Raw genomic sequence first — 25,820 nt, forward strand, 5'->3', positions numbered from 1 at the left:
TGGGGAAGCTGGGAATGGGAACAGAGGTTCTTACCTTCGGAAGTGTTCAGGTGAAGCGCCCCGTCGCCAGGTAGCGGTGTCGTCAGCGCCAGCAAGCTTAGCACTAGGAGAAGCGGCATCTGAGGACAGGAAGAGAGGAATGTTACCTTAGGATCGGTACACATTTGCATATATTGACCAATTTTGCATGGCTTTATTCTCTGTCTGGTCACCAAAGAAGACCCACACATCATATAGTCATACCTTGGTTGTCGAACGCCTTGGCACTCAGACATTTTGGCTCCTGAACGCCACAAACCTGGAAGTGAGTGTTCCGGTTTGCAACTGTTTTTTGGAAGCTGAATGTCTGGCGCTGCTTACGCACCTTCTGATTGAATGCAGGAAAATCCTGCAGCCAATTGGAAGCCGTGCCTTGGTTTTCGAACTGTTCCGGGAATCAAACGGACTCCCGGAATGGATTAAGTTCGACAACCAAGGTACCACTGTATATATATATATTTCCTGTACTGCTCCAGTGCTGGACATGTGGCCACTCAGAGCAGGTATTCTGCTTCTAGGGGGCTTTTAGGTGCAATCCTGCCTCTCCCTCACCCATTCACTGAATGTGGAAGGGCATTCATTGGAACATCCATTTGAAGTCAGAACATTCATCCATCTAGCCGGTGTCGTCAGCTCTCCCCAGAAACAGCTTTTTACAGGGATGTTTCCCAGCATGGTGACCATGTTGACCGATGGCAGTGGGGACTGAGAATGGGGACATAACACAGATGTGCTCATCTATTTCCACAACCTTAAGGGGCAAGGCCATAGCTCAGTGATAGAGCAACTGCTCTGCAGGCAGAAGGTTGCCGGTTCAATTCCTGGTAGGGCTGAGACAGACCCCTGTCTGAAACCCTGGACAATATTGAGCCCAGATGGGCCAAAGATCTGGTTCAGTATATCGCAGCTTTCTATCCTATGCTCCTGTGCTCTAAGTGCAAATTCTCTGGAGGCCAAAGTGCTGCGTCTGATACCAAATTCTGCATTTGTACAGTGAGATTGTAGCATAATAAAATACAAGCGACCCTGTTTGTAATCTCAGCAATATCCCACTTTTTCCAAGTTGCCATCTTCCTGAAACCTCTGATCTTCTGGTAGCTGAACGCATGGCTCGACAGCATACTCCATGCATATGATGCGTTTTCCTAACAAGAAGCAGTAAGAAGGTAACCCTTTTCTTTTAATTTAAACTTTAAATACTATTTTCCATTTCCTTTCATTTTAATTTCACAACATCTTGATTCCATAGCGCACAACAACAGGAGAGATCTGATTAAATCCATCGATTTAACTCCCCTCCCCTTCTGCTCATATAATGATTTAATTTTGCCTTAAGGACATTGTCTTGTGCTTTATTTATCTATTCCTTAATAACTAGGTTTTTTTTAAAAATAAATAAAAAATAACCACTATCTGGCACACACAATCCCGACAGCTGTTATCATAAAAGAGGCCAGTTCTTTCCCTGTAAGAACATAAGCACCATCTTAAGTGCATATTAATAAATCCAAGAATCGTTTCAATTTTCATTATTTATTTCCCAGCAGCACTTCTTTGTTAGTCGACCATCTACATTATAAATGAAACAAATCTCCTTTGTGTGAGCTTCTGTACTTACAGCCCCTTGAAATTGTTCTTCCCACTTGCGATATTGCAATATGTATGGGGTACTGTACCATCTGGACAACATTGTGAAGTGGTGTCCCCCCCCCCCATTTATCCACATTCAGTGAAAAGCAGTGCTCAATTCCTCAAAAAATATTACCACACATGCATAGGTAGCTTTCCAGTTATGGCTGGTTTGCCAGCTACAGCTTGCTTTTGAACAGAGATGACTTGGCCGCTGTACTCCATGCTCTAGTAACTTCCAGACTGGGTTATTGCAATGCGCTCTACGTGGGGCTGCCCTTGAAGACGGCTCAGAAACTCCAATCAGCCCCAAATACAGCAGCTAGCTTCCTGGCTGGGTTTCCATTTAGATTCCATATTACCCCATTTTTAAAACAGCTGCACTGGTTGCAGGGGCACCAATTTTCAGTGAGGCGGCCAGACCCCCTCAATATTCCACAGCATGCAGTGAGCCCTGGCAGGATTTCCCGAGGCTACATTGGGCCCCTCTGGACGAAGGTCACCAAAAACATTGGGCCCCTCTGGGCCTGCCTGTGGCTGCGACAGGCCTTGTAGAGCCTGTTGACATTTCCATTCCACCTTAAGGAACAGACAGACATGGGATTGTTATGTGTCACATGTCTGTTTACATTCCAGCACAGTATGCTTCCCTTGTGTGTATAGCTTTTGCTTTTAGCTGTTCTCTCCTGTTTCTTTGTCCTGATTTATGATTAATAAATCTGTAGTTGTAGTATGCTTCCACAAGCCTCACACCTATTCTGTGTGCGCAGTTCTATCTGCTGATAGTGTGCCCTGGCTCAGAAGCCCAGGTGGCTGATTTACGTCGGAGCAGAGGTGATGGTCTTCACAGCAGGACGGCTGGAAGGGAATGGCCTCCTCCCGCTGCATGGCATCACATGTTCATGCCAGCCCCCCCCCAAAAAAAGTTGGGGGAAAACCAGTGCATGTGACTGCTTGCCAGTTCATCTCTGGGCCCACTTCAAGATGCTCGCAACATCTAAACAACTCAGTCCGCAAATACCTGAAAAAGCACCTCCTTCCCCACAGACCTCCTTGGGTGCTAAAATGAGCCGTCTTGGTTGTTTCGCCACCCTCAGAGGCACAGGTGACCCAGGAGAGGGCATACTCTGTGGCAGCAGCTGAGTTGTGGAACTCTTTCCCCACATTTTGCCTCCATTAAACCGTTCCTGGGCAAATGCTAAAGAAAAACCTCTTTACTCTGGCAGTTGACACCAGAGAGATACCCTTTGAAGGCCCACCTTATTTCTGTGTTTTCAACATTGTGTTTTTATTGTTGTGACCCATCCTGGAATTAAAGATTAAGGAATCGGGCAGGTGATTAATGATGATGATGATAAATTGGGTGATGCCCAGGGAGCCCTTTGTGCAAGTAGAAAGCCTCTCCAACCTCACCCCACCCCACCTCAGGGCAGGTCTCCAATTCCTGTCAGTTTTCTCCTCCCACTGCATTCCCCCAGCCCTGCAACCCACACAAACCTAGAGGGTTGTCTGACTCTCAGGAGCAGCCTTGGGTAGCTGGAGGGTGGAAGAGGCTGCAATGGGAAGGAAAATGAATTCTACTCCCATATCTGTGGAGTCTGCACAGTATCCACCACCTTTCGCCACATGTTCATGTGCTTGTCCAAATCTGCATTCATACACGTAGGAAAAACGAATTCTTCTTTAACAAAGTGGAAAGGGAGACAGACTAAATAAATCTTCAAACAAAGGAGTGCTTACTGCCAAGGCAGGGGAAGCTGTGGCCCTCCAGATGTTGGTGGACTACAACTCCCATCATTCTTGGCCACTGACCATACTGGCTGGGGCTGGTGGGAGCTGGTAGTTCAACAGTATTTAGAGGACCACGGGTTCTGTAGAATCATATTATGGTAGAGTTGGAAGTAACCCTCGAGGGTCATGTAGTACAACCGCCTGCAATGCAGGAATCTCAAATTCTTGCACCACTCATTTTCCCTCTTGATTTTGTTGTATGCGAATGCCCTCTTATTGTTGAACAAGTCTTCTTCGTACCTTTAGATCACAAGAGGACGGGGTGGGGTGGGGTGCTTAGCCCTTTCTCCACAGGGGATTTTTACACTTCAACACTCATGACCTCCCCCCCCCCGCCCTTGGCTTTCCAGATCTCCACACTCATGTTCTTCTGCAAAATGGTTACTTTCCCATCTCTTGCGTAGATGATTCTGTAATAAGGTGACCAGCTGGCCACTTATGTTCTGCTGCCAAGGGGAAAAAATAAAATAAATGTGTGGCTAAAAACGAGAATGCAGATTTGCCTGAAATTTGCATTTGTAGGTGCAAAGCTAAATAGGACTGCTACCATTTAAGCTGGAAGGTAACACATCTGCCACAATAGTGGGGGAAGACGGCGAGCAGGTGGCCTGTGTGCCTGGTCTGCCCGCTGCCTGGGCTCTCACTGTTGATGGGCAACCTCAGGACCCCTCCTGTTCTCCCTTCTTCAGATTACAGTGGTACATCGGGTTACAGACGCTTCAGGTTACAGACTCCGCTAACCCAGAAATAGTACCTTGGGTTAAGAACTTTGCTTCAGGATGAGAACAGAAATCATGCCGCGGCGGCGCAGTGGCAGCAGGAGGCCCCATTAGCTAAAGTGGTGCTTCAGGTTAAGAACAGTTTCAGGTTAAGAACAGAGCTCCGGAACCTGAGGTAAAGGTAAAGGGACCCCTGGCCATTAGGTCCAGTCGTGGCCGACTCTGGGGTTGCGGCACTCATCTCGCTTTATTGGCCGAGGGAGCCGGCGTACAGCTTCCGGGTCATGTGGCCAGTATGACTAAGCTGCTTATGGTGAACCAGAGCAGCGCACGAAAACGCTGTTTACCTTCCCGCCGGAGTGGTACCTATTTATCTACTTGCACTTGGATGTGCTTTCGAACTGCTAGGTTGGCAGGAGCAGGGACAGAGCAGCGGGAGCTCACCCTGCCGTGGGGATTCGAACCGCTGACCTTCTGATTGGCAAGCCCTAGGCTCTGTGGTTTAACCCACAGCGCCACCTGCGTCCCAGTGTAACCTGAGGTACCACTGTATGAAAAAACATAAGAACATAAAAAACTAGATCAGCCCAATGGCCTTTCTTGTCCGGCATCCTGTTCTCACAATGGCCTTGTGGGAAATCTGCCAACAAGGACCTGAGCGCAACAGCACTCTCTGCTCCTGCAGCTTCCAGCAAATAGAAGCACTATCAGCTCCAACTGTGGAGGTCTTTATCTTTATAAAGTGGACCAATTTCCAGAAAAAGGGCTCCTTCAAAGAAAGGACTGCCCTCTGCTAAGTAGGACAGGATGATGCAGCCACCTTTTCAATGCAATCTGCTCTCTCTCATGTACACACACGTCGCTAATTCTGAGCCAAGGCTGCCCAGACACTTCTCCCAGCACAGACAGTGACTATTTATACGATCATCTATTGACAGAGCACGAAGGGAGAAGTGGGGGGAGAGGCGAGATGGGCCCCACACAATGAATGAGCTGGGAGTAGAAGGCAGGCAGGGGCAAACTCTTCACGGCCACGACTAGGACCTCTGAATCCCCAATCACGTCATTGTTCCTAAAGACATTCTATTCCCTGAAACAATAAGAGAGGTGAGAGGAGAAACAACCGTGACGCAGACGCATCGCTTGTTATTGAGCACAGTCTGGAAATTAAAAAGCGAGGAGAGCACGTGGAATAGCAATGCGGGAGGAGAAAAGCGCGGCTGCCTCCTAGTGGATGTGCCTGTTAATAGTTGCTTTTAAAAGAAATTCCTTGCATCTGCTCCCCTCGTGTGGTCATTAGGTATCATTGCGAGTACACAGGATAGGTTTGATTTGAAGAATTGATGCTTTTTAATTATAGTGCTGGAGGGCTTCTCAGGATTGGGCCTTCCTAAGTTTGTTTTAAAGCAGAGACATCATCTTGCCAACGAAGGTCCGTATAGTTAAAGCTATGGTTTTCCCAGTAGTGATGTATGGAAGTGAGAGCTGGACCATAAAGAAGGCTGATGGACGAAGAAAACCAGAGCAGCGCACGGAAACACCGTTTACCTTCCCGCCGGAGCGGTACCTATTTATCTACTTGCACTTTGAGGTGCTTTCGAAGTGCTAGGTTGGCAGGAGCAGGGACCGAGCAATGGGAGCTCACCCCGTCGCGGGGATTCGAACCGCCGACCTTCTGATTGACAAGTCCTAGGCTCTGTGGTTTAACCCACACCGCCACCCACGTCCCAGGTTAGTACATAACAGCCACCTATTTAAAAGAGGGTTGGACCCATTCATAAAGGACAGGCTCATCAGCGACTACCAGCCCCGATGGCTATGCTCTGCCTTCACAGAGACAGGAATGCTTCTGAATATCAGTTGCCGGAAAGCGCAGGAGGGGGTTGTGCGGCTCCTGTGTTCGAATCCTGAATGCTGGTAACCCACAGGTATGCCACAGTGAGAGCAGGTGTCGAGAATCCAGCTCGACATCAGTAAGAAAATCAGTAAGAAATCAGTCTCACACCAAGATGACTTGAAGAAAAAGCTTTGGCTTCAGCCGCAATGTTTATTGTGTGCAGTAAAAAATAAATCATCCTCTCTCCTCCAGCACTGTGCTTGCTCTGCCCCGTACCCAAAAGTAACAAATCAAAGGAATGTAACCTTGCTTTTGCCCACAGACAAAGAGAGTCCTATGCTACGTGAGCCAATCATTTAGTCTAGCATGAGGTGTTCACGTGCTCATCAAGCTCTTAACAATATCTCGTGCTGCAAAATCACTCTGCAATAATAAGAACTCTGCTCATGCTCTTATGTACAAGCAATCATTTTCCCACAAGCAGGATGCTGGACTAGATGGGATGCTGGCCTGATCCAGCAGGCTCCACTTTTGCTCTCACGAAAGTAAGACCACATGAAAGGAGACCGTATTTGCACCCAGATCAGATGTGCAATAATAATAATAATTAATAATAATTTATTTATACACTGCCCATCTGGCTGAGTTTCCCCAGCCACTCTGGGCGGCTTCCAATCAAGTGTTAAAAACAATACAGCATTATTCTGACCCACATTTGAATGCCCATTGACAGGTTGACAGTTCATGACTTGTGGCCCAGCAGGTGACCTGCATCATGCATGGAAATTTTAGCTGCATTCGAGAGGGAGCGTCCTCTTAGTTGGAGCGATGGAAGCAATGGAACTTTGGATGGAACCACTCTTATCAGTGGCTGTTTTGCTATGATGCGAAAATGGAACTTCCATGTTCGGCGGTAGTATACCACTCATGCCACTGACTACCAGTTGCTCGGTGGTAGTGGTAGAGGGCTACAGCTTTGATCCCCAGCTTGGGGGCTGTCAGGAGTGCATGCAGGAGCCAGACCCTGTGACCAGTAGGGCTTCGCAGGACTGTGGCCTTCCTAAGTTTGTTCTGCAGAGGCAAGGCGTGGCCACACAGATGAGGCCTCTTGGTAACTCACTGCACCTGGTGGTAAGAGCCAGGAAGGGATATAAGGTCAACATTTCCCTTCGGCTCTTTGGCACAGCAACTCGTGCCAGTGTGGTGTAGTGGTTAAGAGCGGTAGACTCGTAATCTGGGGAACTGGGTTCGTGTCTCCGCTCCTCCACATGCAGCTGCTGGGTGACCTTGGGCCAGTCACACTTCTCTGAAGTCTCTCAGCCCCACTCACCTCACAGAGTGTTTGTTGTGGGGGAGGAAGGGAAAGGAGATTGTTAGCCGTTTGGAGACTCCTTAAAGGGAGTGAAAGGCGGGATATCAAATCCAAACTACTACTACTACTACTACTACTACTACTACTCTTCTTCTTCTTCTTCTTCTTCTTCTTCTTCTTCTTCTTCTTCTTCTTCTTCTTCTTCTTCTTCTTCTTCTTCTTCTTCTTCTTCCTGCCTTGCTGCGTTTAGCTTCTTGCTTCCTGATCCTCAGACCTTGACTTTGTGACTCCCTGCTTCCTGACCCTCGGACCCCTGGCTTCTGGACTCTCGTTCCTGCTCCCTCCCCGCCATCTTGCCCCCGGTCCCAACGTCCTCAGCCGGGACTTCGATCGCCCGTAGACCGGACCGTGACAGGGGCTTCCTAGAGGCACCTGGTTGGCCATGGTGGGGAGTAGGACATTTGAGTTGTTTGTGTGGCAGCACCTACACTTTGCAACTCCCTGCCACTTGACACCAGGCAGGCGCCTTCGCTGTACTCTTTTATGCACCTGCTAAAAACATTTTTGTTTTTAGGCAGGCCCTGTTTTCAGAATACAATTTCTGAGATGTTTCGTTCTCTCTCACACACACACAGGGGAAAAGAAGGCTGCTTGGCAGAATTTTCTCTGAATACAGTGGTACCTTGGGTTAAGTACTTAATTCGTTCCGGAGGTCCGTTCTTAACCTGAAACTGTTCTTAACCTGAAGCACCACTTTAGCTATTGGGGCCTCCTGCTGCCGCTGTGCCGCCGGAGCACGATTTCTGTTCTCATCCTGAAGCAAAGTTCTTAACCCGAGGTAATATTTCTGGGTTAGCAGAGTCTGTAACCTGAAGCGTATGTAATCTGAAGCGTATGTAACCCAAGGTACACTGTGTTGCCTGAGGGAGCGGGCGTACAGCTTCCGGGTCATGTGGCCAGCACGATTTCTGTTCTCATCCTGAAGCAAAGTTCTTAACCTGAAGCACTATTTCTGGGTTAGCGGAGTCTGTATCCTGAAGCATATGTAACCTGAAGTGTATGTAACCTGAGGTACCACTGTATTGCTCTCCATTTTTTGGTAGGTAGATGCCATTCCCCACTCTCCGCGCCCTGAAACACTGCCAGGTCCAAGGTATTGAGGAGGATGCCAAATGATGCCCAGGCTGCCCACTTAGATGCTGCTGCTGCTGCTGCTGTCCCTTGCAGCTGCAGCAATACCCAAACCATAAACTTAAGGTGGGGGGGGGGGAGAAATACTGGTAAACTGTGCTACTTCTGCTGCTTGTGGTGACCCCCACTACCAACACAATATTGCCTAATTTCTATCCCTGCTGAGAAAATTCATTGATCAGCCACAATAGCTCAGTTGGTAGAGCATAAGGATCTTAATTTCCGGTGGCGGGTTCAAGCCGCACGTTGCGGGTTGGACTAGATCAGTGTTTCCCAAACGTTTTTGGGCAACGGCACACCTGTTTACCGGAAAAAAATCTCGCGGCACACCACCATTAAAGCCCCGCCCCCGTGACGTCAGCGCGCAGCGTCACGCCGGGAGGGACGCACAAAAGTGAAAGTTTTTTCCCTCCCCCTTGCCGGGGTGGGAGGAGGCAGCAGAGCGAGGGACTGAGGGGCGGCGGCAGCTGCGGCTGCGATAGCGGGCGGAGGAGGGGGCGGCGGCGGGGCTTGAGATCATTGTTGTTGTTATGGCTGCTGCTGCTGCTGCTGCTGCTGCTGCTAGGGGATCCGGGGACGTGAGCAGGCCTGGCCCGACCCGGGTTGAAGGAGGACAAGCCGGCAGCGCGCCAAGTGAGTTCGGTTGCGCGCGACGGCCCCCGCTCCCCCCACCCCCGCCGGATCCTCGCCGCCGCCGCCTCTCGCCCGCCTCCCTCCCACGGCACACCAGCCGATGTCTCACGGCACAGTAGTGTGCCGCGGAACACCGGTTGGGAAACACTGGACTAGATGACCCTTGTGATCCCTTCCCACTCTACAATTCTCTGATTCTATGAATCTATGAATCCCCCCAATCTCTCGGCTCACAAACAGGGCTGAGAATTTCAATGGGCTGTTCATGCACTCTTCTAAAATGTAAGCATATTAAATGTAAATCGCCCTGAGACCTGCGAACTGGTATATCAATTCAATTAACAACAACAACAATAACTCCCAAGGGTTATGGTCAGTTTACTAACACATCCTGCCTGGGAATTCAGGTTACTACAGGGCATGTGGGTTTGTTTGTTTATTTATTTAGCAAGAATCAAATATATCTAAGGGCTTTCCCATTAAACAGTATAAAATATTCATTCAAACTAGCAATAAAAAGCAGACTCTGAAAAACAAAAGTACAATAAAATCATCAAAATACAGATAAATCAACGGAGTTCGAAAACAAATGTGTGTGATGAAATTACATAATAAATGCATAATAAAAAGTAGAGTACCGCAGGCAGAAAATAAATTTCTGCCGTGTCACAGGGATGAGAAGAGGCCCTGCAGCCCGGTTTCTCATCTATTACTGCCTAGCAGACTGAAGTAATGACACCTACGCCCCTCCAGATGTTATTGGACTCCAACTCCCATCAGCCCCCGCCAGCATCCATCACAGGTCCAGGATTCCCCCCCACCCCGTTTTATTAGATTTGCTTAGTAACATAACATTATTATATATATTCTATAAAACAAAGAATACAGAACAAAATTCATTCATGCTACAATGCCTAACTACATAACATTCATATATACGGTTTCTGGGGAAAAAAAGGCTTACATAACAAAATCAATTCAAAATACCATCTGGTTTACCGGTACTTTTTCTCTTTTTTTCCTTTCCCCTCCCTCCCCACTCCAGCCCTCCCCGCCCCCAGTCAGGCCTTCCTTCTTCATATCTTTATCCATGTACACTGTCTGTTCATTCGAGCTTGTATGTTAGGGTTGGCTTCCCCTATTTCTATCCAGTTCCTGTAAAATGCCCATTTATTTGTGATTCTTTGGCATTTATTTTCCCATCTATCCTCTGCCACTATCTGTGCGAATATTTCTGATTGTACGTATTCAAAAACATAATCATTCCATTTTTCCATATTCCATTTGGCCTTTTCTTTCCATCCCAAAGCAATAACCGCCATTCCAGCTAGAATCATAATCTTGTACAACTCTTGCTTATTACTCTTTACTTTGTTATTTCCCAGCAGTGGCGTAGCGTGGGGGGTGCAGGGGGGGCCGGCCGCACCGGGCGCAACATGGGAGGGGGGGCACGCGCGCTCGTACTTGCAGTTCTCTGCCCCCTTCTAAAATCCATGGGTTAGGGGGCGCAAATTATTTGCCTTGCCCCGGGTGCTGACAACCCATGCTACGCCACTGTTTCCCAGTATTCCCCAAAATAACAAATCCCTATTAACTTCTATGTTTATTTGAAATAATCCAGAAATTACCTTTATAATCTTTTGCCAATATTCCTTAACCAGATTACATTCCCACCACATGTGTGAATATAGTCCTTTTTCCTGACCACAATGCCAGCATTTGGGACTAAACCCTTTCACTATATACACCATTTGTGCCAGAGTTCTATACCATTTTAATAAAAATTTTCTACTTAATTCTTTATACTTTTCTATTTTAATATTGTTTATATTCTTCATCAGTTCTTGAGCCGTGTTTGCCTGGATCATACCTTCCTGCTCCCATTTAATCTGGATTATCCTTATCATTCTTTCTTTGTCGCTTATCATCAGTACAGGTCCAGGATGATGGAGCTATGTAGAGCTGCTCTAACTAACTGAGCTATACATCATTCCTGGGGAAAGAGCAGGAGCCATCACAGCCCTTTTCTCAGTTGTGGGGAATCTGTGGCTCTCTGTGGTTGGGGAACTACAATTCCCATAAACTCTGGTTGTTGGCTATGCTTGCTAGTGCTGATGGGAGTTAGAGTCCCACAACATTTGGCAAGCCAAAGGCTTCTGCCACCTGCCTTTCATCCGGAGTAATTTTAAATTACCTTTAAATTTGTATGCTACAATAACAGCAGAGGGCAGCAAATGCACACATTCTCTCTGTGTGTGCTATTCAGTGGTACCTCGGGTTAAGAACTTAATTCATTCCTGAAGTCTGTTCTTAATCTGAAATTGTTCTTAACCTGAAGTACCACTTTAACTAATGGGGCCTCCTCCTCCTGCTGCTGCTGCTGCTGCTGCCGCCGCACAATTTCTGTTCTCATTCTGAAGCAAAGTTCTTAACCCGAGGTACTATTTTTGGGGATAGCAGAGTCTGAAACCTGAAGCGTCTGTAACCCGATGTACCACTGTATCTGAAAGTCAGAAGCAGAGGCACACTGGCCCAAAATGAAGTGGTTTGACCAATCATCAACAAGCTTTTCTGAGTCTGGGGCCACCTTTGGAAACCTAAGAAACATCACATAATGACAATCCAATAGAAGAAAAACAGCTGAGCCCGAAACAGGTAAAACACCAAACACACACACACACACTCCAAAACACAGACAAAACCAACAGCCCCCCCAAAGGAGGAAACCACCCCAAACTAACAATAAAAATTGTTAGGTAATACAAATACAGCCCCCACTGCCAAAGAAAGAAACACAAGCGAACCAAAAGCAGGCAATATCCACGATTCCTCAGTTGGCAGAATGCACACAACCAAACAGAAAGGAAGGAGTCCCCTAAAAATGCAGCCCCCCCCCGCCACATCAAATAAAATGAAAAGCAGGCAGAATACCCTCACACACAAATACCACCAACAAGGCAGACAACACCATTATTATTATTATTATTATTATTATTATTATTATTATTATTATTATTATTATTATTAATATCCTGCCCATCTGGCTGGGTTTCCCTGGCCGCTCTGGGCAGCTCCCAACAGAATATTAAAAACACGATAAAACATCAAACATTAAAAACTTCCCTAAACAGGGCTGTCTTCAGATGTCATCTAAAAGTCAGATAGTTGTTTTATTTCCTTGACATTTGACCGGAGGGCATTCCACAGGGTGGAACCCCTCATCCAAAAAACCTCCAGATGTATGCATAACACTCCCAAACAACAACAAGAAGAAATAATGGAAGCGGAACAACCCTACCCAAACAATAAAGAAATAAAATAGTTCAGGTAAACTAATAAACTGGAACGTGGCCAGAGGAGGGCAACCAAAATGGTCAAAGGCCTGGAAACGATGCCTTATGAGGAACGGCTAAGGGAGCTGGGCATGTTTAGCCTGGAGAAGAGGAGGTTAAGGGGTGATATGATAGCCATGTTCAAATATATAAAAGGATGTCACATAGAGGAGGGAGAAAGGTTGTTTTCTGCTGCTCCAGAGAAGCGGACACGGAGCAATGGAGCCAAACTACAAGAAAGAAGATTCCACCTAAACATTAGGAAGAACTTCCTGACAGTAAGAGCTGTTCGACAGTGGAATTTGCTGCCAAGGAGTGTGGTGGAGTCTCCTACTTTGGAGGTCTTTAAGCAGAGGCTTGACAACCATATGTCAGGAGTGCTCTGATGGTGTTTCCAGCTTGGCAGGGGGTTGGACTTGATGGCCCTTGTGGTCTCTTCCAACTCTATGATTCTATGATTCTAATAGTAGAAATGACTATAATACAAAATGGCAGCAAACGAAACCAGGCAAGACGCCCTCAAAAATAAAATACAGTGGTACCTCTGGTTACATACTTAATACGTTCTGGAGATCCGTACTTAACCTGAAACTGTTCTTAACCTGTTCTTAACCTGAAGCACCACTTTAGCTAATGGGGCCTCCTGCTGCTGCCACACTGCCGGAGCACGATTGCTGTTCTCATTCTGAAGCAAAGTTCTTAACCCGAGGTACTATTTCTGGGTTAGCGGAGTCTGTAACCTGAAGCGTATGTAACCTGAAGCGTATGTAACCCGAGGTACCACTGTAAATTGCAAACAGAAAAGAACATTGACAGGATTATTGTAATAACCTGCAGTTTCATAAGAGTATATATGAATAGATGAATAAATGGGCAAATTAAATGAAGATATTAAAAAACAAATGTAAGGAACGGCAGAAAGAGGGGGATGGAAGTCAAGTTTTGAAAAGTCAAAATGATGGTAAAACTAATGACATGTATAAACCTGAAAAGTATAAACAAAAACTTAAAATGAAAGAAAAATGAAAGAATAATAAAGGGAAATGAAAACCTGATGGAGGTGTAGCAACACTACGAGCCGTTACATCCATGCCCACGGGACCAAGGGCGTTGGTGTGGCTACAACACACAAACATCCATCCAAAATCCCTTGTGAATATTGGCTAAGAACATGAGAGCCGGGCTGGAAGCAGCCAATACTTTTTAAGAGTGTTGGAGATGGTGCGAGAGAGCCATTTGGGTGTAAGAAGAGCCCTGGTGGATCTGTCCAAAGTCTTAACAAGTCCCAACATCCTGCTTCCCACAGGGGCCGGGCAGGGGCCTCCCGTGAGCTTGGCATGAAAGCAGTGGCCCTCTTGCATTGTGGCTTCCTAGCACTTGGCACTTGGCGATATATGCCTCTAAACATGGAAGTTCCATTTTGCTACCATACCAAAGAGCCATTGCTGGAGCAGTACAACCCCCCCCCCCCCAAAGTTGTATTTTGGCTATTGGTCTAAACTTGGTTAAGATACTCCTCCTTAAACCCAGCTGAGAAGATTTGCATGCACAGTGCAGACTTCTCTGCTGGACCACAAGCAGTCAATTGGGCGGGCATTCGAATGTGGGTCATATGCAAATATGAGAAGAAGAATCTGCTGTTGCTCCTCAGGAATTGGTGTTTGGTGGTACACTTCCTCTAGGGTTGCCATATTTCAGAAAGTAAAAAAATCAGGACACCCTGAATGTTGTTGAGCTTTATTTTACAAACACACACATACACACACACAAAACCACCCCACAATTTTTGGATTGACTTGCCTGAGATCCAGGACAAAGCACCGTCTTCTGGAAATTCGTCCCGGACGTCAATTCAGCCTTTGAAATCCTGGTAATGTCCAGGAAAATCCAGACATATAGCAGCCCTAACTTCCTCTAAACATGGAAGATCAATTTTGCCGTCATAGCAAACTTGTTTTGGCCTACTCAATGGCCCAGTGAGTACATGACCATCAGGCAAGGTGGGCTTTTGTCCAGAGAAGCTGATGCCATAATTTCTTTGTTAGTATTTAAGGTGCCCCAAGACTCTCTGTTCTCTTTGCTATCAGTCTCCTTTGTCGTTTAGTCGTGTCCAACTCTTCGTGACCCCATTAAAAGATGCCTGCTTCTTGGGAGAAAGCAATGACAAACCTAGACAGCATCTTAAAAAGCAGAGACATCACCTTGCCAACAAAGGTCTGTATAGTTAAAGCTGTGGTTTCTCCAGTAGTGATGTATGGAAGTGAGAGCTGGACCATAAAGAAGGCTGATCGCCGAAGAATTGATGCTTTTGAATTATGGTGCTGGAGGAGACTCTTGAGAGTCCCATGGACTGCAAGAAGATCAAACCTCTCCATTCTGAAGGAAATCAGCCCTGAGTGCTCACTGGAAGGACAGATCTTGAAGCTGAGGCTCCAATACTTTGGCCACCTCATGAGAAGAGAAGACTCCATGGAAAAGACCCTGATGTTGGGAAAGATGGAGGGCACAAGGACAAGGGGACGGCAGAGGACGAGATGGTTGGACAGTGTTCTCGAAGCTACGGCCTCAGCCCAGTATACCTGAAGGAGCATCTCCACCCCCATTGTTCTGCCTAGACACTGAGGTCCAGCGCTGAGGGCCTTCTGGCGATTCCTTCACTGCGAGAAGCATAGCTACAGGCAACCAGGCAGAGGGCCTTCTCGGTAGTGGTGCCTGCCCTGTGGAACGCCATCCCATCAGATGTCAAAGAGATAAACAACTACCTGACATTTAGAAAACATCTGAAGGCAGCCCTGTTCAGGGAAGTTTTGAATGTATGACATTTTAAGATATTTTAAATCTTTGTTGGGAGCTGCCCAGAGTGGCTGGGGAAACCCAGCCAGATGGGTGGGGTACAAATAATAAATTATTATTATATTATTACTAACTTGAGTTTGTCCAAACTGCGGGAGGCAGTGGAAGACAGGAGTGTCTCTTACCTCTCTGTGGAAACATGAAATGATGCAAAGGGTGTCATGATAGCAAGGGGAGGGTGCTGCCAGGGTAGCGGCCAATCCACATACCAATAGGAGGGCACTCAGAGCATCACGCTGTGGGCTTGAATCATCCATGTGTCCTTAAGCAAGAAGAAACACCCTCACAGCTGTGCATAATCCTCCTTATGCCGTCCTCGGAAACCTGCGCGTGCATTTTGCCATCTAGCCACTAGAGTGCAGTAGCGTCAGTAGCATGGGCACAACTGCTACACAGCCGCCAGAAATAGATTTAAGGAGCAGGTTTATACTTGGATAAACTCTGATGCTTTACTCCTGCTTGCCACAGTAAACATGAAGAGTGTGAAGGGGAGATGCTACTCTGTCTGCCTCCTCAGGCTTTGGGAATGAGCACTTGCATGTTTATCTTGAGTACCTGTAAGTGTCAAGAGATCGGAAAGACCAGGCAACAATTCCTCCTATACAGTGGTACCTCCGGTTACATACGCTTCAAGTTAAAGACGCTTCAGGTTACAGACTAAGCTAACCCAGAAATCATGCTTCAGGTTAAGAACTTTGCTTCAGGATGAGAACAGAAATTGTGCGGCAGCAGCGGGAGACCTCATTAGCTAAAGTGGTACCTCAGGTTAAGAACAGTTTCAGGTTAAGAACGGACCTCTGGGATGAATTAAGTTCTTAACCCGAGGTGCCACTGTATGTCCATGGAAGCAGGATCACTAAGCGCGTGCACACACACACACACACAGCAGCAGCAGCAGGAGGAGTCACAGTTGCAGAGTTGCCACATTTCCCATTTGCCCTGCTCCTGCGTCTTTAACCGCAGCCTGACCAGAGACCTTAAACAGACTTAAAAGGTAAAGCTAAAGGACCCCTGACAGTTAAGTCCAGTCGCGAAAAACTCTGGGGTTGTGGCACTCATCTCGCTGTACTGGCCGAGGGAGCCGATGTTTGTCCGCAGACAGTTTTTCTGGGTCTTGGGGTCAGCATGACTAAGCCGCTTCTGGCGAACCAGAGCAGTGTACGGAAATGCCGTTTACCTTCTCTCCGGAGCAGTACCTATTTATCTACTTGCATTTTGACGTGATTTCGAACTGCTAGGTGGGCAGGAGCAGGGACTGAGCAACGGGAGCTCACCCCGTCACGGGGATTTGAACCGCCGACCTGACCTTCTGATCGGCAAGCCCTAGGCTCAGTAGTTTAGACCACAGCGCCGCCGCCCCCTAAACAGACTTGAGATGTTTCAGAGGAGGGAGCGAAAGCAATTAGTTTCTTTGTGAAACAAATTCTTGTGCATCAAGCTGCTGTTGATGGCACAGGAGCAGAGCTGTTGAAAAAGAAAGAAAAGAAAAGGAGGTGACCTATGAGCAAAGAGGTCAGCTGCAAGGAAAGAACCTCGGAGGTCCATCTGACATGGATGCTTTCGTTGAGATTCCTGCATTGCAAGGGGGCTGGACTAGATGACCCTTGGGGTCCCCTCCAATTCTATGAATTTTTTTTTTTTAAAAAAAAAGGTTTATAGAAAGAACAACAAACAACAGTTCACAACTGTGCAGCCTGCAAACACATTGTGATGGCCTGGGAATCCGATTCAGAGGGTGAACCGGAGGAATCCCAGCCTGCACAGGAGTCCCCGCCTCCAGGGCCGGCTGAACTGGGGCAGGGCCTTGATTCTGAGGCGCCTGCACCTGTGCCGGATCCTCAGGAGCAGGCACCAGGTGAATCCACTCCGGCTCCAGAGGTGGTTTAGGACTCAGTGCCTACAGGTGAGACTCCCCCTGGGCCCAGTAACCCTTCAGCCTCTCCTGAACTGCAGAGGTTCAGGGCAGAGAGGCGAAGGGAGCTGGTTTCTCCCAGGAGGAGTGCTCGCCTTAAGGCCAGGGGAGGCGGGTCTCCTGGGGGCGGGGGCCGCCCCTGGCCTCAGAGAAGATAAAGGCCAGTCAGCCCGGTCCCAGGTTGCGGGAGCAATGTCGTTGTTGAGTACCTGTTCCTGCCCGGACCCAGACCTGACCCTCCAGTGTTCCTGTCCCCGCCTGGCTTCCTGCTTTGGACCTCGCCCCGCTCCTTGTGAACTGTTTCCAGGCTAGTGACCCAGGACCGGACTTTGACTACGCCAACGGTAACCTTCCCCCCGGGACCAGCACACACATAATACATTTTATTCATTGTATTTGTTTATTGCATTTATACCCCACCAAGAAGAACAAGGTGGTATACATGGTGTACCCCCTCCTCAATTTATCCCCAACAACAACCCTGCAAGGTAGGTTAGGCTGAGAGGCAGTGACTGGCCAAAGGTTACCCAGTGAGCTTCATGGTCGAGTGGGGAATTTGAACCCTCGTCTCCCAGGTCCTAGTCCGGCTCTCTAACTAACCACTGCACCACCCTGACTCTATACATGAGACAAGTTACAGGGAACTAGGTAGAGGGCCTTCTCGGTAGTGGCACCCGCCCTGTGGAACGCCCTCCCACCAGATGTCAAAGAGAAAAATAACTACCAAAATTTTAGAAGACATCTGAAGGCAGCCCTGTTTAGGGAAGCTTTTAATGTTTAATAGATTATTGTATTTTAGTGTTTTGTTGGAAGCCGCCCAGAGTGGCTGGGGAAACCCATCCAGATGGGCGGGGTATAAATAATAAATTATTATTATTATTATTATTATTATTATTATTATTATTATTATTATTATTGTTATTATTAACAGCAGGACTCAATCAGATGTGGAGGAGGGGAAGAAAAGAACAATTCCACAGAACATCTGTCAGATCTGGTATAACATCTCCGCAATGACAATTTCCTCCCTCCCTTCCCCACTGGTGGGCAGCACCGAGTAGAGCTCACCTGGGTGGTGACTCCCACCTGTTTGGGCTGGCCTCTGACCCACCCTCAGCCAGGGAGGACAATGGACGGCCAGCCGGGGGTGGGGCTAAGGCCAAAGAAAAGAGGCTGACCCCGTTGTCCAAGCCTCTTTTGGTTTTCTTCCTTCCAAGACAAATGAGCTGGTCTGGGACAAGACGCCTCTATATTATTCCTAAAATAAGGAATAAATTGAAACCCGACCTTATCAAAGTGGTCTCTTTTAGAAGACCCGCTAACCACCTAGCAATGAGGAGCAAATCATTCTGCAAGAGCCGGTATTCCCTGCTTTGGAAAACCAGGAATATTGGAAAAGAGAAGCAAAGGACTTCCAGGTTCCCACCACCGTAATCGTGACTGCCACCAAAAGTGGAAAGGCCCATGTCTTTGGAGAGGCAGGTGGATTTGCATCGGATTCCAGGGGTAGCAACACTAAAGCAGGGTCTGGGAATCACCTCTGGCCAGTAATCTCAGATACTGTGGAGAAGACCTTGGTCGAAAAGGAATCCGTCACACTGCATTCCCATCAAATAGATGGGAGACAGATGGAGTGCCTCTCCCTACGGCTTGCTAGTTGATTGCATGCGTGAGAGCTTGCCGTGTTTTAAAACGTTCTTATAGTAGGTTACTTCGGAGACGTGTCAGGAGAAGGTGACTCATGCCTCTCAAAACGACAAACGCAAAATTATTGTGCAGCATCGTACTGCTTGAAAGGACCACAGCGGTCATCTACTCCAACCCAGCCTGTTTGCTGCAGGAGACCAAAGGCTGGACTCCTGACAGAGGACCATCAACTCCTCTGCTTGAATGCCTCCAGCGAAGGAGAGCCCACCGCCTCCCAAGGTAATCTCTTCCGCTGCCCAAAAGCTTGTATCATTAGGAAGTTGAATGCTGAGCCAAAATCCGCACACCCATTGGCTCCAGTCCTGCCCCCTCTTCTGCATGACATCACTAAGCATAGCCCTGTTGGACCAGGGAAGTGGCCCGTCTAGTCCTGCCTCCTCTTGAGAGCCGGTGTGGTGTAGTGGTTAAGAGCGGTAGTCTTGTAATCTGGTGAACCGGGTTCGCTTCCCTGCTCCTCCACATGCAGCTGCTGGGTGACCTTGGGCCAGTCACACTTCTCTGAAGTCTCTCAGCCCCACTCACCTCACAGAGTGTTTGTTGTGGGGGAGGAAGGGAAAGGAGATTGTCAGCCATTTTGAGACTCCTTAGGGTAGTGATAAGGTGGGATATCAAATCCAAACTCTTCTTCTTCTTCTTCTCTTTCTCTCCATTGCCAACCGGATGCCTTTGGAAAGCCACATGAAAGAAAGTGCTTCTTCATACAGCGCATTGTTAAACTGTGGAACTCACTGCCACGGGAGACAGCCATGGCCATCAACTGGGATGTCTTTGAAAGAGGGCTGGATGAATTAACAGAGGGCAAGGCTATCAATGGCTACTACTAGCTATAATGGCAAGACACAGCTAGGCAGGATCCTTCCGAATGCCGGTTGCTGGAAACTGCAGAAGGGGAGAGGGGTCTTGTGATGCTTATGAGCTTCCCACCAGCATCTGATTGGCTATTTTGAGAACAGATGGGCCCTGGGCCTAACCTAGCAGAGCTCTTCTTATGTTCTTATGAGTGTGTGCACGGTCTTGGTTACCACTTTCCAGAACCCAGCGCCATCCTGGTCACTCACCTTTGGACACAGCCCAGAGTGTCAACCTCCATCTTAAAATATGGTGCCCAGAACCGGGTCCTGTACTCCAGTTGGGAATAAGACAGGAATATACAGCATGTGCTGCCCCGAGCTCGTTGGTAGACAGATGGAGTGCAAATATGAGAAATGAAAGGCGGAAACTTTGATTGATTGTGTTTGTGGGTTTCCAGCTATGGAAGAGGCTGCAATCACACCCTGCTCCATCCTTCTCAAAGATCATGCCTTTAATGGCTTTACCTGATGGCTGTTGTCCTTTAAAAGGCAGGAGCCACCTTTTAGAATACCCTAATCAGATTTTTAGGTTGCCACCTTGTCAGACAGCATGTTAATTTCGTTTCACACTTTGTCAATTTTACTCTCCCTTAGTAATTTCGCTTTAGCCATCTCTGTTGCTGACAACTTGACAGCACGGCTTCTATTTAAAGAAAGGTCACAAACATGACTAGGAAAAGTTATCCGGTGGGCCAATAACTTGGGAGAGGGGGGGCTGCTTGGGAGGGGGGGCTACAGTGCCTTAAACACAAATACTTAAGAGGCTTTGAGCAATCAAATTGCCAGCGGAGTCATCCACATTTGGTGTGTGTGTGTGTGTGTGTGTGTGTGTGTGTGTGTGTGTGTGTGTGGACTTCAGAATCTTCACTGGCCTGTCATCCTAACAAAAAAAACAGGTCAGGCAAGCCATTGTTATTCTCCTCATATTGCAGATGGGAAAACTGAGGCCGAGAGAATAGCGGCTCACCCAAAGTCACCCGAATGAATTCACGACACCGATGAGATTTTGAAGCAGAGACTGCCCGCTTGGTAAATACCGGCTGATTTGCAAAATATGGTAAAAGGCAAAGGTAAAGGACACCTGGAAGGGACACGGGTGGCTGGCGCTGTGGGTTAAACTACAGAGCCTAGGACTTGCCGATCAGAAGGTCGGTGGTTAGAATGCTCGCGACGGGGTGAGCTCCCATTGCTCAGTCCCTGCTCCTGCCAACCTAGCAGTTCGAAAGCACGTCAAAGTGCAAGTAGATAAATAGGTACCACTCTGGCGGGAAGGTAAACGGCATTTCTGTGTGCTGCTCTGGTTCGCCAGAAGTAGCTTAGTCATGCTGGCCACATGACCCGGAAGCTGTACGCCGGCTCCCTTGGCCAGTAAAGCGAGATGAGCGCCGCAACCCCAGAGTCGTCTGCGACTGGACCTAATGGTCAGGGGTCCCTTTACACTTTAGCTTTAAAGGACACCTGGACGGTTAAGTCCAGTCAAAGGCGACTATGGGGTATGGTGCTCTAGCAGTTTGAAAGCATACCAGTTGTTGTTGGTTTTTTTTTTTTGGGGGGGGGGGTTTAATGCTGCTCACTGTTTTAAGCTGGTGCTTTTTAGAATGCAAAGTCAGCAGCCCACAAAACGGTCTCCATCATTTAACTTGGGGTTGCAGGGAAGGCTGCTGACTTTGAATGTGCATCACCAAGGCTTGACAAGAGGCCCAGAGCTCTCCCAGATGGTTCCAGGAGGATTCCTGCCGCAGTGCCCGCCTTTGGCTCTTGGCCAAGGGAGGCAGGAAAGGGGTTACCGTTGTTTGTGGGATCATTTCTGTGTGTCTGTCTTGGAAATGCCTCGGGGTGTTTCAAACGATCTGGTGCCCAAAACCAGACAGAGATGAATCAATCATGGGAGACTGAAGGCAGTGGGGACCCACTATGCCATTGTATAACATGCAGGGCCTTCATCCCTGATGCCTCCCACCAGGCTGTCTGAATTCATCCCAAATCTTGGGTAATGCTCCAGGGCAGGCCTAGCCTGTGTGGTGTTCTCCCTGTTGCAGGAATTTATGTATAGGTTGGGGGCACAATCACTTTTCTGACTTTTGTGATTTGTCCCCACAAAACACTTCATCACAGTTTCTTGATGATCTATTCAAAGGGCCTCTGCTGCACAATACCAAATGATAAATGTATCTATGTATGGTTTGAAGCTCAACATCAAAAAACAAAGATCATGGCCACTGGTCCCATCACCTCCTGGCAAATAGAAGGGGAAGAAATGGAGGCAGTGAGAGATTTTACTTTCTTGGGCTCCATGATCACTGCAGATGGTGACAGCAGCCACGAAATTAAAAGATGCCTGCTTCTTGGGAAAAAGCAATCACAAACCTAGACAGCATCTTAAACCTAAACCTGTTGGAGTTGGAACTTAACGGGTTAAGTTCTTCCCATGATGCCACACCATTCTGACGTCAATTTTAGAAGCTTGGGAGGAGCTTGGGCAAGGTTTGCCAGTCCCACTTTGTGTTCTGTGGGGAACAGATGCAGTTTTGGCATGGCTGCAAATAGTCCTGGAAATTCCTGAGAAATGTTGGAATAAAAGCTGTAAATAGACAAACCTGGACTCTCTGTGTGTTTGTCTGGAAGCTGAATCGAGCCACGTGACAGTTTACACCGCTGTGCGAAACTCTGCTGAGCCGTGAAGAAGAGCTGCGAGCGGAAGTGTGCCGGGCACCATAAATCGCTAATCGAGGTTCGTAAATCAATTAGCGGGAGTCACGGCTGATAACAAAGTGCCATAGGTTATGGGTGTCATAAATTACCGCTTGTAAACCTGTCACGAGAGTCTGCCGGGAGCTGTAAAATCTGCGGTGTCGAGCAGAGACGGCAGGAGGCGGAGGCAGAGGCAAACAGGCAAGCTGAAAGACGCAGAGAGTGCCTGTGTTACTGAGAGCTGAGGAATCGTTTCTCCACGCCAGGGGAGCTGGTGATTTCTGTGAGTACAGCTTGGGGCGTTTGGGAGAACGGGAGAACATGGCAGATGGCCAGGAGGTGATTCAAGCTCCGTTTGAACAGCTTGAGGAACTCACCGTCCAAGCGTGGAATACCTGGACAAAAAGGGTGAGGGCGTGGTTCATGGCCACGGAAGTTTGGGACATTACCCAGAGGGAACCAGTGCAACTGGTGGACAGAGATGCAGGAAAGCTAAAGTCTGTTTCTCTGGAGGAGAAGATGCAGAGGGAGAAAGCTATGAGAGCTGAGATCTGCATGTTGAGAGCAGGTGTGCATGCTAATTTGCAACATCACCTGGAGGGCGTTGAATCTGCGTGTGAGGCTTGGCGTGTGCTGAAACGTCTGTGTGAAGACGCAGCAGGAGGCCAAGGGCAGAGGGAAGCTGGAAGCCTAGAGATGGCTGAAGCCCCCGTTCCTGATGATTTAGCCTCAAGGAGTGCTAGTGAGCAAGTCGGGGGGGGCGGAAAGTTCCAAAGGCAAGTTTGAAAAGTTTTCCACTGAACCTGCTGGAATGAAGCGGCAGTTCAAGGGGGGCGGATCTGGCAAGGAGTGCTTTTCCAGAAGAAGGAGGGCCAGGCCAGCTGGGAGGAGCCCCAGGCAGTGTTTTTCCACTGGAGTTCGTCGTTGCTACTTGTGTAATGCAGCGGGACATTTGCGTCGAGATTGCCCCCACCGGAGCAGAGAGGCAAGACAGGATGTTGCCAAGGTCAAACTGCTAAACTCTCATGGGAACCAGTCGGGTTTCCATGGGAACCAGTCTGGGAGAGGAGGCCAGCATGGGAACGCAAGAGGAGGACGTGGAAAACAACGTGAGGAGACGTATAAGATAACAGCTAGTTTGGCTTTGTTTGAAGACAGCTGTGGGACAGAGCTAAATTTTGTTATTGACTCTGCAGCTAATCGAAATTTGATTCCAGAGACACCTGCTGTTGAGAGGTGGAATTGCAAGGCAATTCCTGCCGGGAAAACTGTACTGTTTGCAAATGGACAGAAAGGAAATATAAAAAATGTTGTAAATTTGAATTTTGCTGTTTTGCAGGAAACGCTGGAGTGTTGTACCGTTCCTGGGATGCACCACTGTCTTTTATCTGTGCCTTATTTACTGAAAATGGGATTTACGGTTTGTTTTCAGGATGATGTGTGCACAATCTCCAAAGGAGGGAGGATGCTTGCCAAGGTTAAAAAGGGGCAGAATGATCTCTTCATTCTTAAAACGTCTCTGGAGGGTGATGGGAAGGTTGAAAAAGCACAAGCACTGCGTGCTACAATTCCCAATCATGATTCATGCGTACATGCTTGGCATACACGAACAGCCCATAGTTCCCTAGAAGAACTACAGGTGCTACCAGAAGTTTCTAAAGGGTGTAAGATTTCAGAATGTGGACATGCTGTAAAATGTAAAACTTGCAAGCTGGCAAAGGTAAAAGGATGCAGTTATCCAAAGGTTGAGAGGATAACCACTAGGCCTTTTGAACAAATTCACATAGATTTGTGGGGTCCGGTAAAGGAACCAAGTCTGGGAGGGTCAAGGTTTCTGCTCTCGATGCAGGATAATTTTACACAGAATTCCTGGGCTCACGGTCTCAAATCCAAAGATGATGCAGCACAGCTGATCAAACGTTGGATTGAGGAGGTAGAGGTAAGGTTTTCCACCAAAGTGCAGGCTGTCACAAGTGACAGAGGAGCTGAGTTTACAGGTTCTGCTTTGCAGAAGTACTTTCGCAAGAAAGGGATACGTCACACAGTGACTTCACCCAATCAGTGGGGGGAGGCAGAGCTCAAGTGTCAGGCTCTGGTTAAAACTGCACAGGTGTTGCTGAAGGATTCTGGGTTACCTCCAAGGTTTTGGCTGGAGGCAATCAAGTATGTGAGCTTCACCTGGAATCGCACCTACAATTCCATGGTAGGGGACACACCGTTTGGGTTGTTGCATGGCAGGAAACCCCAGATTCATTTTTTGCGCAGGTTTGGATCGCATGCGTCTGTGCCAGTATCTGCTGAGCTGCAGGGGCCAGATGGATCCAAGTTCCGGAAAATGATCTTCTGTGGGTATGAGCCAACAGCGAGTGCATGGAGGTTTGCATTTCCATCAGGTGATCAGAGTAAGTTACTGATCAGTAAACACGCTGAGTTCTATGAGCAGGATGAAAAGTCAAAACCTGCTGTCAAGCGTGATGTTCTCTCAGAGTGTCTCTCTGATTCAGAACAGGAAGATTCTGAGGGGGAGGAAAGGGAGGAAGAAAGTGAGGAAGGAGAGTCAGAGGCGGAGCCTGTTGCTGGAGACCAGGATGCTGATGATGGTCAAGCACAGGGGTGGGTTTCTCCACAGGTTAAGAGAACACCCAAAAGCGAGCCCAGTTCTCCTGTGAGTGTAATGGAAAGGATTCGAAAACGTTTTAAGTCAGAAGGAGAATCCCGTGAGGCTGAGGACACAGTTCCTGGTGGCAGTGAGTCAGAGGTAACATCTGAGTTTGTGCCCAGAAGGTCAAGTCGCGCAACAAAGGGCATTCCACCTGAAAGGTACCAAGCGACAAGTGCGTGGGCAAAATTCGCACAGTGTGATTCTGGGAGTGTTGAAAGGGTTCAACAGGTGCCTGGGAAAGATGCTGGGAAGGAGCACAAGGCAAAGGGGAAGGTGTTGAACTCAAAAGGGTCTTGTCAGAAGGTGCGGCAAAGGGGGGTGTTGGAGTTGGAACTTAACGGGTTAAGTTCTTCCCATGATGCCACACCATTCTGACGTCAATTTTAGAAGCTTGGGAGGAGCTTGGGCAAGGTTTGCCAGTCCCACTTTGTGTTCTGTGGGGAACAGATGCAGTTTTGGCATGGCTGCAAATAGTCCTGGAAATTCCTGAGAAATGTTGGAATAAAAGCTGTAAATAGACAAACCTGGACTCTCTGTGTGTTTGTCTGGAAGCTGAATCGAGCCACGTGACAGTTTACACCGCTGTGCGAAACTCTGCTGAGCCGTGAAGAAGAGCTGCGAGCGGAAGTGTGCCGGGCACCATAAATCGCTAATCGAGGTT

At 48.0% G+C, this 25,820-nt stretch overlaps 1 protein-coding gene across 1 annotated transcript in view; it reads right to left on the reverse strand.

The window, feature by feature from the left end:
* The window catches only part of GABBR1 (gamma-aminobutyric acid type B receptor subunit 1), a 187,509-nt gene that overhangs the window by 104,816 nt on the left and 56,873 nt on the right, over window positions 1-25,820 (reverse strand). Inside the window, exon 3 of the mRNA XM_081181814.1 lies at window positions 35-119. Within this exon, the coding sequence (XP_081037940.1) occupies window positions 35-119 (85 nt within the window). The remainder of the gene's footprint in view (window positions 1-34; window positions 120-25,820) is intronic.

This window comes from Podarcis bocagei (assembly GCF_964188305.1).
Source record: "Podarcis bocagei genome assembly, chromosome: 2".
Classification (NCBI taxonomy): domain Eukaryota; kingdom Metazoa; phylum Chordata; class Lepidosauria; order Squamata; family Lacertidae; genus Podarcis; species Podarcis bocagei.